Below are 24,409 nucleotides of genomic sequence, written 5' to 3'. Positions count from 1 at the left end.
CCAGTGGGTGGTTAATTGCTGCAACAAACTTTCATCTGTCGTTGTGGAAGTTGATAGCTTAAATAAATTCAAGGAGGAACTGGACAAACTTTTAGAGGGAATGCATGTGTGGAATTGGTGTTTTTTTTGGCTGATGTCAGATAAACTCATACGCTTGCTTTCTTGCATCACATGCCTCCATTTCTTCTACTACTACTATTACCTCCTCTGTAACTTGATTACAGACTAATTTATATCTGCCATAGTCTTCAGTATCACCTGATAATCTATATGCATCCCATGCACTTTTCTTTTCTGCCATATGTCTCAATAGTTCATCTGACATCCATTTAGCTCTAAGCTTTGAACAGGTCTAAGCCTCTTTGTTGGTATGAAAAGCCTAGTAGTTTCTTTGGCTTTCCTGAATACTTCTCATTTAGAATTTGCTTTTGATAACATCATCAGTTGGTTCCATTATATAGAATTTAAAATTGTACGAGACCTCTGTAGTCTCATATTATTAATTGGTATTTTATTAATTTATTAATTTAAAAAAAATCAGAAATAAATAAGAAAGAAAATTTATGTTCTGCCAACTCTACACCATTATTGTTACCTCTGTTGGGTTAACTTTAACTTTAGAGAAAACCTATAAAGGAGGTTTAAAAGGTTGATTTTTAATTATATACATAAGTCATGATGATGAGTGAGTGCTATTTGATTTTACTGGGATTAAATGTTTAAAAATATGGATGCTGCTGCATATATGAAAATGCATATCATATCACATGTCAACCTTATGAAAGCAAAAACCTTTCCCTTTACCCTCGACAGTAGTTATGTCTTTAATTAAATTCCACTTAGTGCACTGTGTTCACTATCACCCAGTGGGTCTTTTACCTGCAGATTCTTAATGCCTGAAGAATCACTGCTGACAACCATATCAAGAGTACTGCTTCTTCTTGTTGCTCTCTAATATGCTGCTGTAGAAAACAGTCATGCAAGAAATCCAATAAAACTTTGCTAGTATACGAGTGACAAACACACAAATTCCAGTAAACATTATTAAGTTAAAATCCCCCATTATGAGACATTCTGACAGTGGGCCAGCAAATCACAATGTCTCACAATTAGTACGTTGGCATTCGAGGTGAGCGGACGCGCTTAGACAGGGCTCCTCAGTTAAGTGGTTTACTTTTGGATAGTGCTTTTAAATATTTGATTTATTTAAATATTGTTGGATTATTTTGTTATAGGTTTTCCTGTAACTGTTTGATTTTAATAATATTATAGATATAATTTTTTAAAGTTACTTTCATTGATATTTATTTAATTTTATAATGGTTGTTACGAGATCTGCCTTAAACAGGTCACAGGGTATCGTGAGTCACAGGGAAATAGCAGATGGCGATTTACGGGTGAGTCATGATTTAATCCGTTGTGGAACCTGTGGAATGTTTTCCAAGGTCGACCTGGTGACTAATCCTACCTCACCTGGGGATTCTTTTCTTTGTGATCGATGTAAGGAGTGCACCGATCTTAAATTACAATTTGGTGCACTGATGGAACAATTTGAGTCCCTGAAAAAACGAGTGCTTGCCCTCGAAAATAATGCTTCTGGGAGCTCGTCAGGGACTCAAAACTCCAGCAATCTACCAAGTGATGCACACCCGATTCGAGCCTCAAAACAGAAAAACCAAGTGCAAACTACCCTGGTTAGAAAGGACATTGTTTTATTAGGAGACTCCATTGTCAGGGAAACGGGGAATATTTTTTGTAATAAAGATAGGTGGAGCAGAACCAGGGTATGTCTGCCGGGAGCAACTATTGATGATGTCACCAACAGACTGTCAGATTTTAAAGGGGGTAAAGAAAATATTATTATTCATGTGGGGACAAACGATATTAAACGTACACGATCTGACGATTTGTTGGAAAAATACAGGACCATGCTGAAGAAATGTCGCGAGCTAGGCCATAATGTCTATGTGTCTGCAATTCTGCCCAGACACGATAGGAGGGATTATATGTTAAGAGCCTTGTGGATTAACTCAAGACTTGAAGGAATCTGCAAGGCTTTAGGGGGTAAATTTCTATCAGCATGGCCCACACTTGTAGGTAGAAGGAATTTGTTTTGTAGAGACGGGATACACTTAAACAAAGGTGGTGCAAAAGTTTTTGCCAGTATTATTGAGGATACCTTAAAGGCTCAGGGAAACTGCTAGTTAGGGGGGATGTGGGTAATACTGACACGCGTTTATCTGATAATATTGGTCAATGTAACTCTTGCACATACCTTAAGAGTTCTTATCTGTTACCCCAACTGGACGTATTATCTAGATGTTCTGGGGGCAAAGACGTTTCACGTGAGCAGGTAGCTAATATCAGGGAAGAGAGCCTAAAAAACTTCAAGGGTTGTGTTAGGGTTGTTAAATATACAAGAACAGTAAATCTTAATTGTTTATACAGTAACGTTAGAAGTGTCGTCAATAAAATGAGCGAATTCGAACTGCTGGTTAAAACAAGTAACGCGGACATAATAGGGCTTACGGAGACGTGGTGTCACCCGGAAATTGGGGATGATGAGTTTCAGTACGGCTTGTATAATGTATTTAGGAAGGATAGAGTAGATAGAAGGGGTGGTGGGGTAATGCTTCTTATCAGAAGCAGCCTGAGTGCGATGATAGCTTTCCCAGATTCAGACATTTCACATGCTAGTATAGAGTCTGTATGGTGTGAGATAGTTGGAAACAAAGGTACAATGCGAGTAGGCGTAATCTACAGACCAGGTGATTGTGAAGACTATGACAAAAGCCTCTACATGCAAATGGAATGGGCAAGTAAGCGTCAATGCCTTATTATGGGTGATTTCAATTTGCCTCTAATTGATTGGAGTAAATGGGAAGGAAACTCGACATGGGGAACAAAATTTTTAAATCAACTAGATGACTGTTATTTGTGTCAACATGTCAGGGAAAGTACTAGAGAAAAGAATATCCTAGATCTCATCATCACACATGAATCAGATGACATAACAGGGCTGACAGTAGAGGAACCAGTAGCAGGAAGTGATCACGGAGTTCTACGGTGGATGATGACGAGAGAGGTAGCAGAAGTAAAAGGCAAAGGAATGGGTTTTAATTTCAGAAAAGGAAATTACGATGCCTTAAGGTACTACATGGCCTCTATTAACTGGGTAGATATCGCGCAGAGAATGAATACAATTGAACTGTGGTACGCTTTTAAAACATTAATCAAAGATGCCTTGAATGCGTATATACCATTAAAAAAATACTCCACGAGAAGGGTTCCAAGTTGGATGAATAGTGAAGTTGCCACATTACTTGAGCAGAAAAAGGTGGCATGGAAACGTTACAGAGCAATAAAAAGTACTGAAGCCTATAACAGCTACAAGGTGATGTGTAATAGAGCCACAGAAAAGGTTCGACAGGCAAAGGCAGTTTATGAGAAATCACTAGCAAACAGAGCAAAGAGGGGGGATAAAGAATTCTTCACATATATAAATGCCAAGAAGAGCAGGACAAACCAGATCGGACCTTTACGTAAGGGAAAGGGGATAGTAATAAATACACCAGCTGCCGTTGCAGATGAACTCAACAGTTATTTTGCATCGATATTTACAAATGAAAAGCCTTTTGTGGCAATGGGAAATTGTGGGAGCGAAGTTAAAAAATAGGTAATTAATGATATTGAAATTTCGCAAGATTATTTAATGAAAAAACTTTCAAGCCTACAGACTAGTAAGGCTCCTGGAGTTGATGGAATATACCCTATAATCTTGAGAGAGGCGGCAAGCGAGTGCATTGAACCACTGAGGCTGGTTATGCGAGCATCACTAGACTCTGGGGAGATTCCCTTGGATTGGAAAAGTGCAAATGTATCTCCCATACATAAGGGTGGCTCTAAAAGTGAAGTTGCAAATTATCGACCTGTCAGTCTGACTTCAGCAGTAGGGAAAATCATGGAGGCATTGATCAAGGGTGGAATTCAGGATCATTTGGATCGAATTGAAATTCTCAAGGATACTCAGCATGGTTTTGTAAAGGGAAAATCATGTTTAACAAATCTGGTTCGCTATTTCGAAAGGGTCACTCACGAGCTGGATTTAGGGAATAATTTCGACATTGTTTATTTAGATTTCAGCAAAGCTTTTGACTCAGTCCCACATGAGCGGTTGCTTTATAAGCTGGAACAGGTTGGAATCACTGGGAAAATCCTTAGATGGATAGAAGGATGGCTTCAGGGAAGGAGGCAGAGGGTTGTGATAAATGGCTATTCCTCAGATTGGGTTGATGTAAGAAGTGGGGTTCCCCAAGGATCAGTATTAGGACCACTCTTGTTTTTAATTTTCATAAACGACATTGATGAAGGGATAGAGGGCGTGATGTCTAAATTTGCAGATGATGTTAAAATTGGTAGAGTAGTTAATGATCACTGTCAAGCTGAGCTTCTTCAGAGAGACCTAGATAGACTTCAAGAATGGTCAGAAAAATGGCAGCTGTGCTTTAATCCAACAAAGTGTAAGGTATTACACCTGGGAAACAGTAATCCCAAAATAACTTATTCACTTGGTGGAGTTCAACTAAACCCAGTACTGGAGGAAAGGGACTTGGGTGTTACGATACGGTCAGACATGAAATTCTCTGAGCATTGTAAACAGGTTGCAAGGAAGGCCCATGGTGTCCTATCGATGATCTATCGAACTTTTGCAAGTAGAGATAGGGACGTGATAATCCCATTATATAAGGCCTATGTTAGACCACACTTGGAATACTGTGTTCAAGTATGGAGACCGCACCTAAAGAAAGACATCGAGCTTCTTGAAAGGGTGCAAAGAAGGGTAACTCGCCTGGTGAGATCGGCAAAAGGGCGTCCTTATGAAGAAAGACTTCGAATATGTGGGTTGCAGAGTTTGGAAACTAGACACCTTAGAGGAGATTTGATTGAGGTGTTTAAGGCTCTGAGAGGCATCAGTAAAATGAATGAGGACAAAATTTTCAAGATTATAAATGATGCTAGAACTTGGGGACATAAATTCAAGTTACGCGGGGAAATGTTTAGATTGGACTGCAGGAAGTTTTATTTTAGCCAGCGAGTTATAAATTACTGGAATAAGTTGCCTTCATGGGTGGTAGAGGCCGACAGTTTGGGGAAATTCAAAGGTCATCTGGATAGTACTTTCGGGTAAGGGAAGCGCATAGGATGATAGGATTAATTTCCTTTTTATTTAATTTTTAATTTCATTTTATTATTTTTATTTATTTATTAATTATTATTATTTATTTATTTATTTAATTTTTGTTTTTATCATTGTTTTGTTCGGATTTTTTTTTTTTTTTTTTTTGGCTGGTGCAGCATAAGCCATAGGCTTTCTTGCACCATACGGCCGTTACAAATACTAAATACTAACATAAAGAAAATTTATGTTTCCCTGTATAGCTGTTTGGTATACTCAACACAGTCATTAGGCCCTTAACACACTCCTACTGTCAATTTTGTTTTTCCAGTGCTTATATCACATGAAACTGACTTCAACATCACACTAAGTTGATGCCTTAGATTTAATATTCTTCTTAACTAAAAGCATAACTCCATCCAGTACCTGTTAGAAAAATGCACATAAGTTTGTGTTCCATCATTTGAAAATGTTATGCTATTTCTGTCTATTAGTTTTTCTGTATGTTGCTTTCTTTTGCATATAAGTTGAATTTCTCCACAATGGGTGATGATGATTTTCCCAAAATACAAAGAAGTAGGTGGCGACTGATCAATGAGGCTTTCCAATTCAGCATAATCTGTGTGCCTTTGTTCAGAGGTAGGTACATGGAGACTACTGTGATGCAGGAGTTTGTTGCCATGTACACAGATACATTCCTTGTTGTTGTCATTTAGTACTATGCTTACAAAAATGCTTCAATATGGTAGCCTGTTTGCTATAAGAAATTGATATTCTCAAAAAATTAACTCCTGACGAATTCCATGAATCGTTCTTGTCTGCTAAAAAGATCAAATAAACAAATTCTTGGGTTTTAAAAGGTAAGATTTTGTTTGTTATTTGGTTTTTGGGAGCATTAGCAACTAAGGCCATATTGCTCCGCGATATGTGGTGGTCATTCCCTGACCTTTCCGCATCCTCCGTATTTGGTGGTGACGGGCTCGAACCCCGGTCTAATCAAGAAGTGTGTGCTATGCACTGCTGCTCCTTCCCACCTGCTACGGATGTGCCCTTTAAAAGGTAAGCAATGTGTATTTGTAAGTCATCTTGAGGACACACCTTTAATCAACTTTAGAATTTTATACTTGAAAGATAAGCCAACCTTAACATTTGAGATGATCTCTTGTGCTTCAAAGGTCAACCTATATGCCAGAATATGCGGCATTTTTATAAGATTAACAAAGGAAGAGACAAATAGCTTTACATTTATGTTTTGTTTTATTTTGTTGAAAACAAGTTGTAAAAATTGTTACTTTTTGATTTTTTTGATTAAAAAGTTAAAAAAATAAATACCAAACATTTTATTATTAATTGGTATTTTATTAATTTATTAATTAAAATAATCAGAAATAAATAAGAAAGAAAATTTATGTTCTGCCAACCATACACCATTATTGTTCACTGCTGGGTTAACTTCTTTAACTTTAGAGAAAACCCATAAAAGAGGTTTAAAAAGTTGATTTTTAAATATATCCATAAGTTATGATGATGAGTGAGTAATGCTATTTCATTTTACTAGGATTAAATGTTAAAAATATGGATGCTGCTTCATATATCAAAGTGCATATCAGATCTAATTTCCTACACACAAACCTTTCTCACAGGGAAAAAAAAAAAAAAAAATTAAGGGGGGGGGGGGTATATTGAGTAAATACAAAGTTACTCTTTAGTTTAACTGCAAGTATGTTGCTAATTAACTGCTTTGGCATTATCCTTTCTAAACAGAATTTCTTAAATACCTTAAACATAAAAAAAAAAAAAAAAAAAAAGTAATAATTTATAAACTAACCATGGAAAAGAAGGTCAATTCCATGCAATTTATCTTACTTTGTATTTCTTTGGTGGACGACCTCGCGGTTTCTTTATCCCTTCATTTTCTACTTCATTTAATGATTCTAAGGCTGCCTACAATTAAAAATTAAATATTAAACTTGCAATTTACATTAAAATATTTTAACATTAAACAGCTAGTAACTTATTCTTTTAGCAACATTGGTGCACAGGTATAACATGAAATGAAAACTGGTGAAATAATGAGCACTTCAACCTATGTGGAGGTAACTTGCCTTTAATTTCTTAAAGAATTACAGAAATTAATAATTTTTAAATCAGTTAAAAATTTAGTTAACAGATCAAAATTTAATAAATTCAGTAAACTTAAATAGACAGCCACGAATACTTACATTCCTGTAATGCTGTCTTTATGACACTAAAATTAAATCTTTACCAAATGTTTACTAATTCATATTCTATTAAGCATATAAGTACTAAAGGCATAAATATCAACAAACAAGAAATGTGTAACCAAGTTAACTCTACTCTACGTAAATGAAGTCATCATAACTTACCAGTTCTGCTGTCTTTACAGTCATTAAAGAAGAGATACAGAAAATACCACAAAACATTTGATAATAATCTGCAATTCTTTAAGAAATTACAGTTTGAAATTAAAAGTTTTAAGTGTTCAATATTTCAACAATTTCTATTAGTCAATAACTAAATAAGAATATGGTTATCTAACGTCAATAGGAGATGCTTTGTCATTGCTTTATTCATGAGAATGAAACAATAACAAGGATCTCATACAAACAATATGCCATTATTAACTAAATTATTTAAGATAATTACGAGATGTGAAAAATCAAATGAAGAATAAAAAAATTAGCATTAGCATTAGCATTAGTAGAGGCATTTGATGCAAGAAAGCAAGCTTATGCAGCATCAGCCAAAAAAAAAAAAAAAAACCCTACTTCCACTTCACCCCTCTGTTCGTTCAAAATACCTGTCCAGCTGAGCCTTAAACTTATTTAGGCTATCAACCTCCACCACAAGGGATGGAAGTCTGCTCCAACAACCAACCACCCGCTGGCTAAAGGCAAATTTCCACACGTCTATCCTACATCTGTCTTTCCTCAATCTGAATTTATGCCCTCTCAGGTGATTTTTCTGAGCTAGAGGAAGAATCCCATCAGCATTGAGCATGCTTAAACCATTCAAGGCTTTATACACCTCTATCAGATCACCTCGCTGGTGCCTGGTCTCCAGACACTGTAATTTGCAAAACTTAAGCCTTTCTTCGTAAGAGCACCCCTTTGTTCCATTCACTAATCTTGTTGCCCTTCTCTGTACTCGTTCCAGCAGCTCTACATCCTTCTTGAAATGAGGCCTCCAGACCTGTATACAGTACTCTAGGTGTGGCCTGACCATCGCCTTATACAATGGAATAATCACCTCCTTATCCCTGCTGGAAAAATTCCTGTATATCATTGACAATACTCCATGAGCTACTCTTGCAGCCCGTCTGCACTGCTCAGAGAACTTCATATCTGCCTGCACAACCACCCCCAAGTCCCTTTCATTCTCTACCACTGTCAGTGTAGTACCACAGAGTTGATACGTTGCTCTGGGGTTGCTGTTTCCCATGTGTAGTACTTTACATTTGTCAATGTTAAACTTCATTTGCCACCTCTCAGCCCATCTGCTCAACCTTTCCAGATCCTGTTGCAGCAGCATAGTGTCAGTAGTGTCCTTGACAACCCTGCCAACCTTTGTATCGTCTGCAAACTTGGACATTAAGCCCGATATACCATCATCAATATCATTTATAAATACAGAAAACAATAATGGACCCAACACTGAGCCCTGAGGGATTCCACTAATAACTTCAGTCCACGATGAGCAGTGTCCATTGTCAACTAACAATGTCGTGTTATATGAGGAGCAGTGAAAAAGTTATAAGAATCTTTTCTATTAACCTTTTCTTTTCTAAAAGTTATAAGAATCTAAAAAAAATTTTTTTATTTCCCCCCCCCCCCAATGTATTCAAATCAAAGTTCAATAAACTTACTGTATTTAATATGCCCAGACAAAACACTGGGGGACTCCACAAATAATATTAGTCCTTAAAGAGCAGTGGCCATTGTTAACCACTCAGTCTTCTCTCATTCAACCATCTCATTATCCATAGCAGTAACTTGTCCTTAATGTAACATTGCTCCAGTTGGTACAGCAATCTTTTATGTGCATCCGTATCAAAAGCCTTCCTGTAACCCAAGTATACGATATCAAAATTATTTTCTGCATCCATTTCCTTGGTTACTGCATCATAGTATCCAATCAGATTGGTCAGACAACCCTTAACAAATCCAAGCTGTGCCTGCAGTATAATTGCATTCCTGTCAAGGTGGTCCTGCATTCCTTCTGTAATCATTTTACTAAGAACTTTTACCATTATTTTACTAGGAACAAATATTAAACTAACAGGTCTGAAATTACTCATATTAGCTTTTGTGGAAACCACCTTTGAACTGTGGATACACTCACACATCACCAATCCATAGGGCCTTTTTCTTTGAATCTAAGGATACTCTCATAATTATGGCTAGGGGTTAGTATTACAAAAAAAAAAAAAAATATATATATATATATATATATATATATATACAGTAAGACCCTCGTATCCGTGGTGGTTGATACGTTCCAAGACCTACCGTGGATTGTTGAAACCATGGATATAAACGAACAGGTGTTCGTTTATATCCACGATAACGTGATTTTCTTATACATAAGAAAGTAAACCCAATGATGACTTATGTATAAGTCATCATTGGGAGATTAGTCTACCTATTATCTTGCAACTTCTGCTGTCTTCACACCTATCACTCAAAACAAAAAAAAAAAAAGAAAAAAGAAAAAAAAAAGAGACCAAATGTTTAGCTTCTTTTAGTGCATCACGTTGATTGTGTTCCGTTGCACTGCAAAATGTCAATTTTCGTTTGGTTATTTATGTCAGGGATGTCAGAAATTTTTTTTTTATTATTATTTTTTTATATAAATTGCGAAAATGATGGGCAAACACAAGAGTTGTGCTTTCAAATTAAACAAAAACTTGAAATTATTCAAAAGATTGAAAACGGTGCATCCGTTAAATCTCTATAAATAACCATTATAATGTTCGTGACCAAACCATATGCAACCGTGTAAAAAAAATTTTAATTACAAATGGTTTGTAGCTTTTGGGCCATAAACGGGCCTCTCCATCAGCACGTTTTGGTCATAAAAAGAATATAAGTAAATGGGCCTGTAGTAGTGGAATCCATTGCTTAAATATAAATACGTATATCCAGTAAAAATTTTAATTACAAATGGTTTGTAGCTTTCGAGGCTAAACGGGCCTCTTCATCAGCATGTTTTGGCCATAAAAAGAACGTATGAGAGTAAATGGGCCTGTAGTACTTGGATCCATTGCTTAAATATAAATATAACTACAATAATCTGCCACTACCAATTTCAGGACCATCTGAAATATCTCCGTAAAAAAATAAGACGCTACGCAGCCATGGTTACCAGGGTCACGCGTAAAGAATGGGGCTTGAAAAAGCGAGTCCTAAAACTGTTCTACAAAGCTATCTTCACTCCGATCGTCACCTACGCATCCGGCGCATGGTTTCAAAAAACTACAACAGCAGTAAACAGACGTACCATGGATCAAATTCACAGATCCATCCTCCTAACCATCACTTGCTGCACGGTGTGCACCCACGCCCTGCAAGTGCTTGTAGGCACTCTCCTGCTGGACTTAGAAATCATACAACGCGGCCTACTGTACTACCTAGACAAAGGCACCCCACAGAATTTTCTGGGGTTCACTATTGACCTAATAGTGACAACAGAAATGTGGAAAAGAAGAGGATACAAACTCACTTGCAGCAGGCATGGCAGGAAAGGTGGTGCAACTCTCAAAAGGGAGAGATCACAAAAAATTTCTACCCAATATGGAACAAAACTACCCAACCTCACCCAACTGGTTCTCCCTAGGTCTACAAGCAACGTAGTACCTCTTAACTGGACACGGAGCGATTAATGCCAAACTGTCTCTACTTGGGATTCAGGTTGATCCAACTTGCACTTGCGGGGGCTGGAGAGCTGGCAGCACCTAATGTATGACTGCAGGCTCTATGAAGACCTACGTGGTGTTTTACTCACCAGAATCCACTACTTACCACAGGGACAAGAACCCACCCAGACATGAAGGAGGAGTATCAAGCCTTCTCGGATTACGCACAGGCACTGTTCACGAGGAGGAGGATGAGGAGAAACCAAATGGCCGCAGCCCACAACCCACTACCATTATAACCAAAGAACATCCATTCTTCAGCTCACCGGGCTCCCTTGCCTGGTGCCTTTCCACCCCCTCTCCTGCGCCGGTGGTGGGACGGTCCCCCCCGGCGTCCCCTACTTTCTCCTGGTGAGGCATGGGCATGCCTCACTGATTTCTGGGGTTGCCTACTCTTATCATCCCATATTTTTGCCTTAACCCCCCCCAGCCTTCAGTCTCCCACCCACTCTATCTTTATGCTAGAGAATGTCCCACACACAAAAACTTAATTATGTCAAAATTCCCGTTCGCCCATTCTTTCGGCCTTTATTATGCAAGCATTATTCCCCTCACCTAACGACGATGATGGATATATGTATCTGTCTGTACATATGTGCATATAAAAGAGCGCGCACGCGCATTTTTTTTTAGGTCCTAGCCTCTGAAATCTCAGGAAATTAGGTGGCAGGACCTGCCAGAGTGAAACTAAAACTACTGGGTTCCTGGTCTGCCTCCACGGGGCGAAGGTGGAGCAACGTCTTGTCTGACCAATTTGATTGGATACTATGATGTAGTCACAGGGCAGGTCTTGTCTGACCAATTTGATTGGATACTATGATGTAGTCAAAAAGAACTGGATGCAGGGAATAACTTTGATATTATATATTTGGATCTTAGAAAGGCTTTTGATACTGTTGCGCATGGAAGACTGCTGCACAAATTGGAGAAGTGTGGCATTCGAGGCAAACTGCTGCTATGGATAAAGGGATGGTTGAGTGGCAGAAGACAGAGAGTGGTAATCAATGGACACTGCTCAACGTGGACTAATGTTATTAGTGGAGTTCCTCAGGGTTCAGTTTGGGTCCATTGTTGTTTTCTGTATTTATAAATGATATTGATGATGGTGTATCAGGCTTAATGTCCAAGTTTGCAGACAATACAAAGGTTGGCAGGGTTGTTAAGGACACTACTGATACTATGCTGCTGCAACAGGATCTGGAAAGGTTGAGCAGATGGGCTGAGAGGTGGCAAATGAAGTTTAACATTGACAAATGTAAAGTACTACATATGGGAAACAGTAACCCCAGATCAACGTATCAACTCTGTGGTACTACGCTGACAGTGGCAGAGAATGAAAAGGACCTGGGGGTAATTGTGCAGGCAGATATGAAGTCCTCTGAGCAGTGCAGACGAGCTGCAAGAGTAGCTCATGGTGTCTTGTCAATGATATACAGGAATTTTTCTAGCAGGGACAGGGATGTGATTATTCCCTTGTATAAGGCATTGGTCAGGCCACACCTTGAGTACTGTATACAGGTCTGGAGGCCTCATTTCAAGAAGGAGGTAGAGCTGCTGGAACGAGTACAGAGAAGGGCAACAAGATTAGTGAATGGAACAAAGGGTTGCTCTTACGAAGAAAGGCTTAAGTTTTGCAAATTAGAGCCTGGAGACTAGGCATCGCCGGGGTGATCTGATAGAGGTGTACAAGGCTTTGAATGGCTTGAGCATGCTCAATGCCGATGGGATTCTTCCTCTTGCTCATAATAATCACCTGAGAGGGCATAAATTCAAATTGAGGAAGGACGGATGTCGGATAGATGTGCGGAAATTCGCCTTTAGCCAGCGGGCAGTTGGTTTGTGGAATAGACTTCCATCGCTTGTTGTTGAAGTTGATAGCCTAAACAAATTTAAGGCTCAGCTGGACAGGTATTTCAAACGAATTGAGGGGTGAAATGGGAGTAGTGGTTTTTTTTTTTTTTTTTTGGCTGATGCTGAATAAGCTTGCTTTCTTGCATCATATGCCTCTACTAATGCTAATGCTAACGTTGGGCCTCAGCAGGGGTCCAGCGGCTAAACGACCACATGAACAACGGTACACGACATCATACAGATACAAAGCCCACACACTTTTAAATCTCTGGCATTTCCCAGTGAACTGGTACACCCACAATGAAAGCAACACGGAGATGAGGGAAACCCTGGTGCCGTCTGACACTAAATACACCTTACACCTTACCAATCACACACACCATCTGTAGAAGTCATTTTCCTTTTTTTAAAACAGCAGAAGGTGGGGGGGGATAAACACCCTAAGACTGAGGCAGTCTGGAGGGTGTATCTGTAAGTAAATTTCAACCAAGAAGGCATTAGACTCATGAACTTCAATAATCTGCTTTTAATAATTAGCAAAAACTAATCAATACATCGTTATCAACTTCTACGGTAACTACTGATAACATGCACTGTGTGTTTACCGAGAATGCAGAGAGAAACTGAGATAGCGGGAAATCAGTTTGTCTGTTTTGGCATGATATAGAGTTTCCCAAAGTTGGCTGTGGTTCTTGTGGTGGCTTTCTTTACCTTCGTCCACTAGGTTTTTATTTTGAAATATTGGTTTTGTTATTTACAGAGCTTTCTAATCTATGCCAAGAATTTTCCACGACAGAATGTAGAAAATTTTCCTCAACCTCTCTGACTCTTCTCTTTTAATTAAGTAATATATAAACCAATTAAGAAAAACTGTTTCATTCATATATACTTGACAGGTAAACTTGGTGTGAGATAGTGTACACTTATTGTCACTTCTCCTTTTCATTTGGTGGATTATAGCCTTAGATGCCAATGTGCCATAAAACAACAACAACAACAGCACTTCTCCATTTATTTTTATTATTATTTTTTTTTTTCACAGATCATTTTAAAAAATCAAATCAAATCGCAGCTGTACGCTGATGATACTTTTTGATTTTTGATGATACAATGCAGCGGCAACCTCCAAGACAGAATGTGCTGGTCCCACAGGAGTTAGTTATTGTCGGTGGTCTATAGTCACGGTAGTGCTAAACAATTGCTTGCAAGGTCTTCAAGAATCTCTGAATAAAAGGTTGCAGAGATTCAGCCTGAAAATCAATCAAATAAAAAAAAGTTATCCAAATTGAAAGAGAGAAGGAAAATTTTGTGTGGTCTAAATAACCAAAAATTGGAACAAGCTAGTAATTTTGTATATCTAAGACCACCTTTTAATGAACACAGAAGATCAGAGAATAAAATAAATAGCATAGTATGGAGTCACTTACTATTCCAATTCAATCTGTTCAGTATACTGATTAGTGGTCACATGCTTATTCTGACAGTCTTGGCTAGACAGATAAGAAATTCTGCACTTAGCATTAGCATTAGTAGAGGCATATGATGCAAGAAAGCAAGCTTATTCAGCATCAGCCTAAAAAAAAAAAAAAACAACCACTGCTCCCATTTCACCCCTCCGTTCATTCGAAATACCTGTCCAGCTGAGCCTTAAATTTGTTTAGGCTATCAACTTCAACAACAAGCGATGGGAGTCTATTCCACAAACCAACTGCCCGCTGGCTAAAGGCAAATTTCCGCACATCTATCCGACATCCGTCCTTCCTCAATTTGAATTTATGCCCTCTCAGGTGATTATTCTGAGCAAGAGGAAGAATCCCATCGGCATTGAGCATGCTCAAGCCATTCAAAGCCTTATACACCTCTATCAGATCACCTCGCCAATGCCTAGTCTCCAGGCTCTGTAATTTGCAAAACTTAAGCCTTTCTTCGTAAGAGCAACCCTTTGTTCCATTCACTAATCTTGTTGCCCTTCTCTGTACTCATTCCAGCAGCTCTACATCCTTCTTGAAATGAGGCCTCCAGACCTGTATACAGTACTCAAGGTGTGGCCTGACCAATGCCTTATACAAGGGAATAATCACATCCCTGTCCCTGCTAGAAAAATTCCTGTATATCATTGACAAGACACCATGAGCTACTCTTGCAGCTCATCTGCACTGCTCAGAGAACTTCATATCTGCCTGCACAATTACCCCCAGGTCCTTTTCATTCTCTACCACTGTCAGCGTAGTACCACAGAGTTGATACGTTGATCTGGGGTTACTGTTTCCCATATGTAGTACTTTACATTTGTCAATGTAAAACTTCATTTGCCACCTCTCAGCCCATCTGCTCAACCTTTCCAGATCCTGTTGCAGCAGCATAGTATCAGTAGTGTCCTTGCCAACCTTTGTATCGTCTGCAAACTTGGACATTAAGCCTGATACACCATTATCAATATCATTTATAAATACAGAAAACAACAATGGACCCCAACACTGAACCCTGAGGAACTCCACTAATAACATTAGTCCACGTTGAGCAGTGTCCATTGATTACCACTCTCTGTCTTCTGCCACTCAACCATCCCTTTATCCACAGCAGCAATTTGCCTCCAATGCCACACTTCTCCAATTTGTGCAGCAGTCTTCCATGCGCAACAGTATCAAAAGCCTTTCTAAGATTTGCACATCTCCAGTCTATGGGTACCTCCCCTGAGTCCAAAGAAGCTCTCATAATTATGTCTAGGGGTTTGCTTACTTCCTTTGCTGCCTCCTTTAATATAACTGGATAGATCCCATCCACCCCGGGAGCTTTTTTTATGTTTATCCTCAACAATTTGTCCTCCACTTTCCTCTCAGTTATTAGAAAATCATCTAGCTCACTGCCAATGTTTACTTCACCTACGACATTCCCCTTCCTGAATAACTCCTCATGTGTGAATGTAGATGCAAAATACTCGTTTAGATTGTTAGCCACCTGAGCTGGATCCTCAACTGTTGAACCATCAACATCCAGTGGACCAATCTGATTCATCCCTTTCCTTCTTGAGTTTAAATAGGTAAAGAACTCTTTTCTGTTTTTCTTTGCATCCTTTGCCAAGGATTTCTCATAATCTGCCTTTGCCTGCCTAATCTCCTTTGTGACTTGGTTACAGACCAACTTATATCTATCATAGGCTTCCATGTCACCCATTAATTTGTATGTATCCCATGCATTTTTCTTCTCTGCCATATGTCTCATTAGTTCATCTGACATCCATTTAGGCCTGAACCTTGAACAATATTTCTTGGTTGGTATGTAAAGCCTGGTAGCTTCCAAGATTAGTTCCTTGAATGCTTCCCATTTTGAATTTGCTGTTGGTAACATCATCAGTTGGTCCCACTGTATAGAATTTAAATACTGTCTCAGACCATCATAGTCGCCTTTACGAAAGCAAAAACCCTTCCCTTTACCTCTGATGGTAGTTCATTGAGTAAATCCCACTTCAGCACACTGTGATCACTGCCACCCAGTGGTTCCTTTATCTGCAGATTCCTAATGCATGAAGAATCACTACTGATAATCAGATCAAGAGCATTACTCCCTCTAGTTGCCTCTCGAACATGCTGGTGTAGAAAACAATCATCCAATAAATCCACAAAAGACTGGCTAGTGTGTGAGTGACCAACCCACAAATTCCAGTCAATATCTGGGAAATTAAAATCCCCCATTATAAGACTCTCTGATTTACTGGCCCATTCTATTTCCCTGTACAGTATCTTATTATACTCATCAGAGTCATTAGGCCTATAGCACACTCCTACTCTCAATTTTGATTTACCGATGCTTATGTCACACCAAACTGACTCGACACTGCCCTGTCCATCGATGTCGACTGGCTTCACTTCCTTGGATTTTATGTGTTTTTTAACTAATAGCATAACCCCTCCTCCCCTCCTGTCCTGTCTATCCTTTCTATACACATTGTACTCCCCAAATTCCAGTTCTGCATTCCTTATATCTGTGTGACACCACATCTCTGATATCCCAACAATATCTGCCTTTGATGTTTTGAGCAATACCTCAAATTCATCAAATTTATTTACTAAACTCCTAGCATTGGTGTACACGCAAGTATACATGCACCTGTTTCTATTCTTAGCTACCCTAACACAACCCATGTGTTTACTTGTACCGCAATGACTTCCAGCAGTCTCTGAAATATCCTGCATCTTGTTTTTCAGGCTTCTGCTCATTCCAATAGAAGCAGTGCAAGAATCTCTTTCACCTCTGCCAGTGGCTACTGTTAATCCATTAGTCTTTGTCTCCCCCCAAGCTAGCAGTTTTCCGACCCACCTAACACTGCCTCGATAGCATCAGCAAATATTCTTGCACCCTTTCTATTTAAGTGTATCCCATCCCTGTAGAAGCAATCTCTCCTGTTAACAAGTACATTCCAGGCTGAAAAAAATTCTACCCCTTGAGCCTTGCACAATCTTTCCAGGGCTGAATTGATCGACAAGGCTCTCATTATATACTCCCTCCTATCGTGTCTGGGCAGTATTGCAGACACTTTCAAATTCAACCCTACTTAGATGGCTTTCACCCAATATGCAGTTGAGAAAGATGCAATTCCACTGTAACTACCACTGGGGCCTGTTTTTATTGAAATTTTATTAAGTTTATTTCTCAGGTCTTAATTTATCAACTGTATTTAATAAATAGTATTTATGTTTTAAGTGCTGTTTTAGCATTACTAGAGGCATATGATGCAAGAAAGCAAGCTTATGCAGCATCAGCCAAAAAAAAAAAAAAAATAAAAAGAAAAAATAAAAGAATGCTCCCATTTCACCCCTCTGTTCATTCCAAATACCTGTCCAGTGCAGCTTTAAATTTATTTAGGCTATCAACTTCCACAACAAAAGATGGAAGTTTGTTACACCAACCAACTACCCGCTGGCTAAAAGCAAACATCCGCACATCTATCCTGCAACTGTCTTTCCTCAATTTGAATTTATGCCCTCTCAAGTGATTATTCTGAGCAAGAGGACAAAACCCATCAGCACTGAGCAAACCATTCAAGGCTTTATACACCTCAAACAGATCACCTCGCAGGTGAATAGTCTCCAGACACTGTAATCTGCAAAACTTGAGCCTGAACTTTATAAGTAGCACTATAGTTCTAGATACGGTGGTTATTTTTATTTTTAATTTAGATAAGATATTTTGTAGATTCCTACTTAATATTACTGCCTATTATTATTACTACCTACTATGTAAAATATTATACTTATTATTACTACCTACTATGTAAAACCATTGTTTTGTTCGAATCTTTCAGCCATTGTTTTTGTATAGAATGGTAGGGAATTAAAATTTTTAATTGTGATAACTAGGTAGCGCTAATGTAAAATTATATAGCGTAATTCGTATCCCTGCATTTAGTATTCTATTAGATAGTGTAGTATTGATAATTAATTAATTAAATTTATTGATCTTATTAATTTAAAATATCATGCCCCAGAATAGAGCAGAAAAGCAATGTGCACAAACTGGCAGGAGTGCTATGACTCGGGGGAGAACTGAGGGCGGGGAGATTCTCCAAAGCAATACAGCCTAAAAAAAAAATGTGCAACTTCTGAAATGTTTGCCGAACTCTCTGGAACGGAAAATGATCTAGCCAAAGAGGCTATGACTTGGGGGAGAACTGAGGGCGGGGAGATTCTCCAATGCAATACAGCCTAAAAAAAAAATGTGCAACTTCTGAAATGTTTGCCGAACTCTCTGAAACGGAAAATGATCTAGCGAAAGGGGATGTCTTTGTGTGTGCCAGGTGCAGAGAGTGTCTAGAAATTAGGCGTCAGCTCAGCATTCTGATGGGCATCTATGAGAGCTTCGGGTGTAAGGTAGATGCCCTTCAAGAAATTAATATGAGGGGCCTGTCAAGCTCTCAGCCGCCTAACTCAATGCCAGAGCTCACTCCTGGACATCAGGCAATGCAATGGCAACCTCCAAGGCAGAATGTGCTGGTCCCACAGGAGTTAGTTATCGTCGGTGGTCTATTGTCATGGAGATGGGGAATATATTGTGTAAAAAGGATAGATGGAATAGGACCAGGGTATGTCTGCCAGGGGCAAAAGCTGATGACATTGTAAAGCATATATCATTTTTAAGGGCACAAAGGGTGATATTGCTGTACACGTTGGCATCAATGACATTAAGAGTAGGAAATCTGCAGATTTACATAACAAGTACAGGTCAATGTTGCAAAAAGGTCGTGAATTAGGGTTAAATTTCAAAATGTCTGCAATTCTACTCAGACACGATAGGAGGGAGTACATGATGAGAGCCTTGTCAATCAATTCGGCCCTGGAGGAAATGTGCAAGGCTCAAGGGGTAAAATTTTTTTCAGCCTGGTCTGTGCTTGTTAACAGGAGAGACTGTTTCTATATGGATGGGATACACTTAAATAGAAAGTGTGCAAGAATATTTGCTGATGCTATAGAGACAGTGTTTGGTGGGTCGGAAAACTGTTATCTTGGGGGGATTCACAGACAAAAAGGTTAAAAGTAGCTGCAGGCAGAGGTGAAGGTGATTCTTGCACTACTCCTATTAAAATAAGCAGCGGCATGAGCGAGGGGTGTTGGGGGTTTCAGGGACTGATGGCATACATTGTGAAACAAGTGAGTATATGGGATGTGTTAGGGTAACTAATAATAAGAATAGGTACATGTATACTTGCATGTATACCAATGCTAGAAGTATAGAAAATAAATTTGATGGATTTGAAGTGTTAGTCAAGACATTAAAGGCAGATATTGTTGGGATAGCAGAGACGTGGTGTCACACACATATAAGAATGCAGAACTGGAATTTGGGGAGTACAATGTACAGAAAGGATAGACAGGATAGGAAGGGAGGAGGCATTAAGCTGTTAATTAAGAAAAACATAAAATCAAAAGAAGTGCATCCAGTTGATATAGATGAACAGTGCACTGTTGAGTCAGTTTGGTGTGACATAAGCACTGCGAAAGCAAAAATAAGAGTAGGAGTGTGTATTAGGCCTAATGACTCGAATGAGTACAATGAACAATTGTACAGAGAAATGGAGTGAGCTATTAAATCAGAATGTCTTATAATGGGAGATTTTAACATCCCAGATATATAGACTAGAACTTATGGGTAGGTCACTCGCACACTAGTAAGACTTTTGTGGATTTATTAGATGATTGTTTTCTGCAGCAGCAGCATGTTCGAGAGGCAACCAGAGAGGGTAATACTCTTGATCTGGTTATCAGCAGTGATCATTCGTGTATTAAGAATTTGCAGATAAAAGAAACATTAGGTGGCAGTGTACTGATGTGGGATTTACTTAAAGATATAATTACCATCAGGGGTAAAGGAAGGGGTTTTTGCTTCTAAAGGTGCGTATAGTGGTCTCAGACGGTTTTTAAATTCTGTACAGTGGGAACAGCTGATGATGTTACCAACAGCAAATTGTAAGTGGGGAGCATTCAAGGAATTAATTGTGGAAGCTACTAAACGTTTCATACCTATTAAGAAATATTTTTCAAGGTTTAGGCCTAAATTGTAAAATGAACTAATCAGACTCGTGGCAGAGAACAAAAATGCATAGGATGCATATAAGTTATCAGGCGACACAGAAGCCTATGATATATATGAGCTAGTCTGTAATCAAGTCACAAAGTAGGTTAGGCAGGCGAAGGCAGATTATGAGAAATCTTTGGCAAAGGATGCTAAGAAAACAGCAAGGATTTCTTTATTTATATAAACTCTAAAAGGAAGGGGATGAATCTGATCAGTCCACTTGATATCGATGGTTTGAGTGTTGATGATCCTGCTCAGATAGCAAACAAACTGAATGAGTATTTTGCATCTACATTCACACATGAGGAGTTATTAAGGTTTGAAAATGCCACAAGGTTATCAAATTGTAACAGGGTGCTTAATGATTTTGTAATAATTGAGAACAAAGTGGGGGAGAAATTGTTGAAGTTAAACATAAGAAAGGCACCTGGGGTGGATGGGATCTATCCAGCTATATTAAAGGAGGCTGCAAAGGAAGTAAGCAAACCTTTAGCCATAATTATGAGAGCATCCTTGGACTCAGGGGTGGGCCCCACGGACTGGAGATGTGCAAATGTATCCCCAATTCACAAAGGGGGATCGAAGGGTGCACGAGTAATTATGTACCAGATAGTTTAACTTCTGTTCTGGGTAAAATAATGGAATCACTGGTTAAAGATGCATTGCAGGATCATCTAGACAAGACTGCAGCAATAATTAAGACACAGCATGGGTTCGTTCCCCTCTAAGCAGGGGCTTAGAGGGGAACAGGTATCCTGTGTGTTATCAGACACTCAGCCTAAAACAGTGATGGATCCAATATCTCTCTAATTTAGGAAGATTTAGGAGAAGTCCGGTTGGCCTGCCTCCCTAAAATCCACTCATGCACACCTTCTCGATAGTAAGCCCTGTTACGTCACTTAGGTGGCAAAGAACGTGTAGAGTGTTCTCTTCAAGATGCCTGATCAGCGTGAAGAGGAAAAGACCAAACCCTCCAGCATATGACAGCACGACAAAACAAATGGCCCTCAGTCCCCAAGAGCTTTTACTCTCCCACTTACGGCAGCGAGAGGATCAGAGTGGAAGCAGAGAGTGCTAAGAATCTCTGGGTACGACCAGGCTGCCACGCACGGAAACTGAACTTGGGCTGTTATAACGTAAGGTCACTCATCGGTGAAGACAGGATATTAGAGCTGGAAAATGTGAATTGGAATATCATCGGTTTTGGCTGAAACAAGAAGAAGAAATGAATCACTTATATGTTTATCAAGTGGAAATCTGGTGCCCACCAATGGAAACAGTGAAAGTAGTGAAGGTGGAGTTGGGTTTCTGGTACATAAAGATTTTAAAAACAACATTTTGGAATTCACACGTACATCACCATGGGTGTCAAGACTAATACTCAAGATTTCTAAGAGGTAAAAGCTAAAGATTATAATGATTTATGCAGCAACATCGAGCAATGATGATGAAGAGGTTGAAGAAATGTACACCGAAATTGAGAGTCTTCTAGATGAGCAGAAAACCCACTACGCTATTATTATAGGGGACTTCAATGCTAAGGTTGGAAAAAGACAAAACAGTGCAGAAAGTGGAACTATAGGAAATTTTGGAATTGGCGAAAGAAATGAAAGAGGTGAAAGACTTGTGCAATTTGCAGAATCTCAAGGACTGTCAGTAATGAACACTTTTTTCAAGAACAGGGCGAACAGAAAGTGGAGATGGAAGAGTCCAAATGATTAACTACTAATGAAATCGACTTCATCCTCACTAACAGAAGACATATTGTGAATGATGTTACCGTCCTGAATAAGGTAAATGTTGGAAGTGATCACAGAATGGTAAGATGTACACCTGATATAGATGTAGAAAGGGAAAGGAAAAAAAACTGACTCCAGTAAATAATACAAAGGTCTTTGAGATAACAGAAGAGGAGAAAAAGCAGTATGTACTGGAACTTAAGAACAAATTTGAGCTTCTGCAGACTGCTCAGGACCAAGATATTGACGAGGAATATTACAACTTTCCGAAAGTGATAAAGCCCAAGAAACCTATAGGGAAAAAGAAATCCAAAGAAGAAAAAATTAGTCAAGAAACATTTGTCATGATGAACCAAAGATGACAAATGAAAAGCAAGAACACTGACAGGGAGAAAATTGAATATACTGAGTTATGCAAAGCCATTAGAAAGAGACTCAGAGAGGACATAAGAAGATTTAACACAAGAAAAGTAGAACAAGCATTAAGGGAAAACAAAGGATTTAAATCAGCAGCCATGAGCAGTAATACAGAGAGACAAATGATACTGAAACTGAAGAATAGCGATGGTGTACTTATAAACAGAAGAGAAGGCATAATTCAAATAGCACAAGACTACTATAGAGAATTATACAAGGAGCAGGGGAATGATGCCAGCAGTGGGGAAGATTGAAGAGAAAAAAAATTCAGTAAACGCTCACTATTTTCTACAATGTTACAATTTTCTAAAATGGAATCCAATTAAGTTCAATTTTCTTTTAATTTTTAGAAATTAAAAAAATACTTGATTTTATAACATGATATATTTCATTTTTATATTATCAGGGATGGAATTATTGACAAAAAAAAAAAAAAAAAGAAAAAAAAAAGAAAAGAAAATGTGTTGCACTATAATTTTGCACACAAACAACATTATAAGAGATGCTAAGAAAGTTTTGCAACTTGTATATAAATGGGTAGTTACAAGTACCTAATCCTTTGTTGGCAGAATGTATAGTTTCGACTTTTAAAAAGCTGGAGAATGGGTGCACATTCCACTAGATATTATATTTCACTGATAAAATTTTATATTAAAATAAAGCCAGAGGACTATTTACCACATTCAAAGATTCTTTAGGTAGGAGCTATCTGTGGATGTCTGCAGTTCACCACACACCAACTGATTAAGAATGGTTCAAGAAAGGTGCTGTTGCAGACTCTGCACCTCTTCAGAAATGTTGAGTCAAAGTTTTGTTTATAACAATGGCACTGCTGTTCTGAGCTGACTGTCAAGAGCATTTCCAATGCCTCATAAGAAAGAAACTTTGAATTCACTTTTTTTTTTTAACCTGTTTAAATATTTGCTGACATTCAGCACTGTTACGAGGAATTATGAAAATGACAAGAATAACTTAGAATAATTTCTTATATTTCATGTTTCCGTGTGCACTTGTCAGTTCCCTGATTGAGGACCACTCTACATCAATTCTTTCTTCTTTCATAATAGCATCTACACTTCTCAACAAAATTAACAGAAAAAAAAAATGTTTCTTATGAATATTTTATTGTGAACAGTGTTGCTGGTTATTATTTGTTATTTTTTGGTTTTTAGGAGCATTAGCAACTAAGGCCATATTGCTCCGGGATATGCGGTGGTCATTCCCTGACCTTTCCGCATCCTCCGTATTTGGTGGTGACGGGCTCGAACCCCGGTCTAATCAAGAAGCGTGTGCTACGCACTGCTGCTCCTTCCCACCTGGCTACAGAGGCGCCTCAGTGTTGCTGGAGGCAAATATTTAATATTATAAGCATCCTGGCATGCAAATTCTGAGTATCCAATAGAAACCAATCTACTTACTTACAGAGCTGCACATTATGCAAATTATATATTCATTCCTATAAAAATATGTGTTCCAACCACATGGCTTCAATGCCATTTTTTGGCTTGCTCAGTGGGATAGCCATATCTCCAGTACTCAGGATCATCGTTGAGATGGCAGAGGTAGCACATTGGCTTAATGTGTCGTCTCGACACTATGAAAGCAGTTGCAGGAGATGGGTATCATTACAAAAGCAGGCCAAGGTCACCCAAGGGCTATGTCAATTAAAACACTGCTATCTGGCTCTAACAGCAAGACAGACAATGTCCATTCAACAACTGT

General features: G+C 38.7%; 1 protein-coding gene across 5 annotated transcripts in view; it reads right to left on the bottom strand.

The window, feature by feature from the left end:
• LOC150080131 (uncharacterized) overlaps nt 1–24,409 on the bottom strand; it is a 660,399-nt gene that overhangs the window by 313,955 nt on the left and 322,035 nt on the right. For all 5 annotated transcript variants that reach the window (XM_090382143.1, XM_090382148.1, XM_090382147.1 and 2 more), the window contains exon 14: nt 7,043–7,120. In XM_090382143.1, the coding sequence (XP_090238269.1) occupies nt 7,043–7,120 (78 nt within the window). The remainder of the gene's footprint in view (nt 1–7,042; nt 7,121–24,409) is intronic.

The sequence above is a fragment of the Mastigoproctus giganteus genome, chromosome 9 (assembly GCF_048544385.1).
Source record: "Mastigoproctus giganteus isolate SK-2022 chromosome 9, ASM4854438v1, whole genome shotgun sequence".
Classification (NCBI taxonomy): Eukaryota; Metazoa; Arthropoda; class Arachnida; order Uropygi; family Thelyphonidae; genus Mastigoproctus; species Mastigoproctus giganteus.
This window is presented reverse-complemented; position numbering and strand designations above follow the sequence as displayed.